Source organism: Vollenhovia emeryi, unplaced genomic scaffold (genome assembly GCF_000949405.1).
Source record: "Vollenhovia emeryi isolate VEMERY1.0 unplaced genomic scaffold, V.emery_V1.0 DF939308.1, whole genome shotgun sequence".
Lineage (NCBI taxonomy): Eukaryota > Metazoa > Arthropoda > Insecta > Hymenoptera > Formicidae > Vollenhovia > Vollenhovia emeryi.
In genome coordinates this window covers 44,141-48,268 of record NW_011967058.1, presented here as the reverse complement: position 1 = coordinate 48,268, position 4,128 = coordinate 44,141, and the positions used below count along the sequence as shown (strand labels likewise).

At 39.5% G+C, this 4,128-nt stretch overlaps 1 protein-coding gene across 3 annotated transcripts in view; it reads left to right on the top strand.

The window, feature by feature from the left end:
• Positions 1 to 300: 300 nt before the first annotated feature.
• The window catches only part of LOC105558830 (43 kDa receptor-associated protein of the synapse homolog), a 22,858-nt gene continuing 19,030 nt past the window's right edge, over positions 301 to 4,128 (top strand). Inside the window, exon 1 of one of the 3 annotated variants that reach the window (XR_001008706.1) lies at positions 301 to 1,078. Coding sequence is in view for 2 of the 3 variants with exons in the window: in XM_012006748.1 (XP_011862138.1) it covers positions 1,041 to 1,078 (38 nt within the window). In the remaining variant the exon portion in view is untranslated. The remainder of the gene's footprint in view (positions 1,079 to 4,128) is intronic. The other 2 variants (XM_012006748.1, XM_012006749.1) reach the window with 2 other exon arrangements.

Here is a 4,128-nt window from a genome sequence, read left to right as displayed (position 1 = left end):
TACCTGAAACAATCCTTTATCGATCGGCCGATCGAAGAAACTGCCACGAAACATTTGCCAATTACGTTAACGGAGAAAAAAAGAAGAGAGGGGAAACTCGCGGGATCCTCTCTGTCCTTTGTCAATGCGCGCGAGTGTTCGCGCGAGTCCACGGTGCTCAATTAGGCGTATAAGTACACAAGACACGCAGGCGTGCAAATTATTTTTCTCGACCCAACCCCTTCTCCGAGAAGTGCATCCCTGTACGTTAGTATAAATAAGCGCGTCGAGTCTGTCCAAAAGAAAAGCCCCCCCCCCCCCCCGAGTGAGGAAGCCAACTCAAACGATCCTCGATCTACCTCAACGACCGTCGGCTCAGCCCTCCCCCCTCGAACAAGGTATCTCGGCAAGAGATCGTTGAGGAGCAATCACTATTGCGAAATATCGTCCAACTGAAAGTCCTAGAGCTTAAAATCTTCCATCGTTGCCCTCGATCGTTGTCACCTCGCGTCCTCGGAGAGAAGAAGGATACACCCTTGCACGATCCACCGGGTGAATCAAGTGAGGTCGAGGTACGTTCCCTCGATCGACGAGGTTTTTCGGACGGACGTTGATTTCCGGCTGTTCGCTACCGACGCGAATGTCCCGGCGCTACTTGAACATGAGGGACACCAAGTAAAGATGATCGATGTAAGCGGGGCCCTCGTGTGTTTCGAGTCGCGCGAAATCTCGATCGTCCCTCGCACAATCACCGAGCTCGTCGGGCGGTAGATAGGACTCCGATTAGCGATTGTCGCATACATCGAGCATCTCTGCCTTCGAGATCGATTGGATGCTGACGATTAGGGTGTCAAGTCGACACACGTTGCGTCGTGCGTGGATCGCGCCTTGTGCAATTCGCAAATCAAGCAAGTGATATGCTCTGTCTCACGCGGGTGCACGGACACGATAATGCTGGCGGCGAGAGATGAGATTAGAGCGCCAAGAAGAAGAGAAAGAGAGAAGAAACAGCTGCACCGCGGGACGGGGAGAAGAAGCCGCGCTAAGAAAGACACACAGCCATGTCATGGGAGTCTATCTCGTCCAGGGATTACCTCGGGCAAGTATCGTTGCTTACAGAACGAAAATAAATTAGCAAATTCCGAATTGCGAATTGCAAAACACGAGAATAGCCACGTATGACTCGACGCGAGCACATTTTGATCGTTAGAAATCGTTTTCGGTTAAAAAATTTATTAAATTATTACTTGACGAAATAATCGATTGTAATAATAATAATAATGGGGCAACATTTTTTGTTGATATACAACAATATATATAATATGTTATATATTGTTATTTGTTAAGTTTAGAGCCAATAAGTGGCGATACACTTGTACTCAGAATTCAACATACTTTCTAATTGCGACACGAAAAACAGAACATTTCGTTTAAAATTAACTTTCAAATGTTTTTATTTATAAATAAAGTGCGTACATTATGTAATGTAATTTTTGTAACATTTCTTTAAATTTATAATCCATGAAAGATGCAATGTATATAGTTGTTTGCTAATAATTAATCATTATGAGAAACATTAAAAACATACAGGTATCAGAGAGAATTTTCTTTTAAAATTTATCCTGAAATATTTTATAATCGTGGAGCAACACGGCATTTCGAAGAATTTTATGAGTTTTTTAAATTTCACCATACATTTCACTAATGTAATTATATTTAGTATAATTAAAGTGGTAAACTTTCAAAGAAGTTTCATAAGGTCCTTTAAATTGCCACGTTGTCGCACGATTTTCAAAGTGAATTTTAAGAGGCAATTCTCACCGTGCATTCTACTTAAATGCTTCATTGATTGCCATTTTTACTATTGTACAAGATTAATTTAATTGTTACGTAGTGTATCAAAGTGATCATCAATTCTCTTGTCGAAAGAAAAAGAGTAAACTATACATTGGAATGCGTTTGCACACATATACCATATGGTGAATATACAAGCTTGCTTGAAATCTGAAATAAACGGTTACTACGTCTGTGCAAGGAAAAATAATATAAAAATACGCGCTCTTCACGTGTATGTTTATAAAAAGATTATGGGAAAATGATAAGAATTGCATATATAATTCATTGAATTCTTTACCACTTTTTCTCAGCTTGTAGTAGCTAATCTATGAGTTGTTGTTTTATTTATAAAATGAGAGTATTGTGATCTATATGAGTAATCTAGATTCTTCCAAATCACTTTCGTTTGCTTTAAAAACCATTAACAGTTCTAACGATAAATATTAATTAAAAGTAATCTTTTATACTCGATACTGAAGTGACGTAATTACATTCTTTTTACATACGTTAGCTAAGCAAACACAACAACGAAAAGTAGCATACAGGTATTTATTGTAACTAGAGTAATATGTTTCAGCAGTTTCTTTTTATGTTTTTAATTTAATACATGGCCTAACCTAACCTAACTCTGTAATGTATAAATATCGATGTGAAAATGTATAAAAAGAAGTTCTAGTAAAGCAAAAATGACGCCCAGCGAAATAGGTCGCAGTTCAATTTGTTAATTATTGTAACATGATAAAAGAAAAATTATGAAAATTGCTTTCTCGTGTATTTATATAAAAAATCATATTTAACATTTAGCGAAATCGCTAAATAAGGTAAATGAGGAATTATGTAAAAACGTTGGAGAGCTATATGTTAAAAAGTAATAACGCAAAAGTGATATCGCAAATTTGCCTCATTAAGTACTTTTTCCGATTTTATTTAGGTAACCTTTGTAGGCCAGTTTTACAAACGGTTAACTATTAACTGGAGAGAGAAAGAGAGAGATTCATCGATTCCCTATATCGTTTTAGATAATAATATAGAAAAAGATATGGAGTCGATTAACCTCTGGTTAGCAGTTAATCGATGTTTGTAAAATTGGCCCTGTGACAAGCGGAACGCGTTGCAAGAATAAATTGTATGACACAGAAATAGACTATTGTGAGTCAGAAATCCTACGATTATAATCGAATACGCGAATTATGCATACATTTGTCATGCTATTTGGAAAAGCGTCGTTAACGTGAAACGATTTTCGCGTCAAGTCATTACGAGATCAAGCAAGGACGGGGATGCTCGAGGGAAGCGGAAGGCGTGCGATATAGGGGGACGACAAAGGCAGGTGCCTTGTATTTCGTTGATCGACCTCGACGCGTGGAAGAACCAGGGGATGGTTCGATTTTCCACTTAGAATCGCAACGCCGTACCGTATCTCGTAGCTCGTAAATGGGTCAGCAAAAGAGGTCGCAGGTGCCTCGCCCACCTAGCGAACGTGGTGGGAAAGCGATAGAGTGTCGTATACTCTTCGCTTTACACGATACGGGCTTGTATACGTATACACACACCTACACTACGAGGCCACAAACAAGCGGGTATGCGCGCGCGCACAGGCACGCGACTGTTTTGGGGAGGAACTTGAGCGGGAGTGGAAAGTAATTTGCGACGGGGGGCGTGATTTTCACGGGGTTTCTATCGAGCGTTAGGCGCAGGATACTACTCTTTTACGACCTTAATTAGCTTTAACGTCATAATTACCGATTGATGACGCCTCAACAATACCTGCCAATAATACGTATGCGTGATTTTGCTTAGTTATTTATTTATTCTTAATGCGGACAGAACATATATGTTTCAACTTAAAATGTTGTTACTCTCGTTGCGAAGGGAGTAATGTTCAATTAGGGAAGATCGAGGGGTGAACCGCTGAGGGAATTGTGGCGTACGGATTTGCGGTATTACTGGGCATTACTAGGCAGTTTTTGGACATTAGGCCTTGCTAGGGCATTAGAATAAGATAATAAGATAAAGTAACGCCCACTGCAGGCATTAGCAGGCATTGGTGTACATGATTTTGGTCAGCAGTTTACCCCTAGATTTCAGGGCAATCTAAAATGTTTGTTTTATCACTTTAACTTAAGAATAGTATTCATCAAAGTGCAACATAAATCATTACTTTGTCCAAATTGTACAGTTAAGACTTCAATTAACGTGTCGACTTGTCTGCAACGTCAAATTGATCCTAACATCGAATTTGAGTTCTGAAATAAACGTCCGATGAGGGTTAAAAAAAGAACACGCCTGAATTCATGCCTGATAAAAAAATTA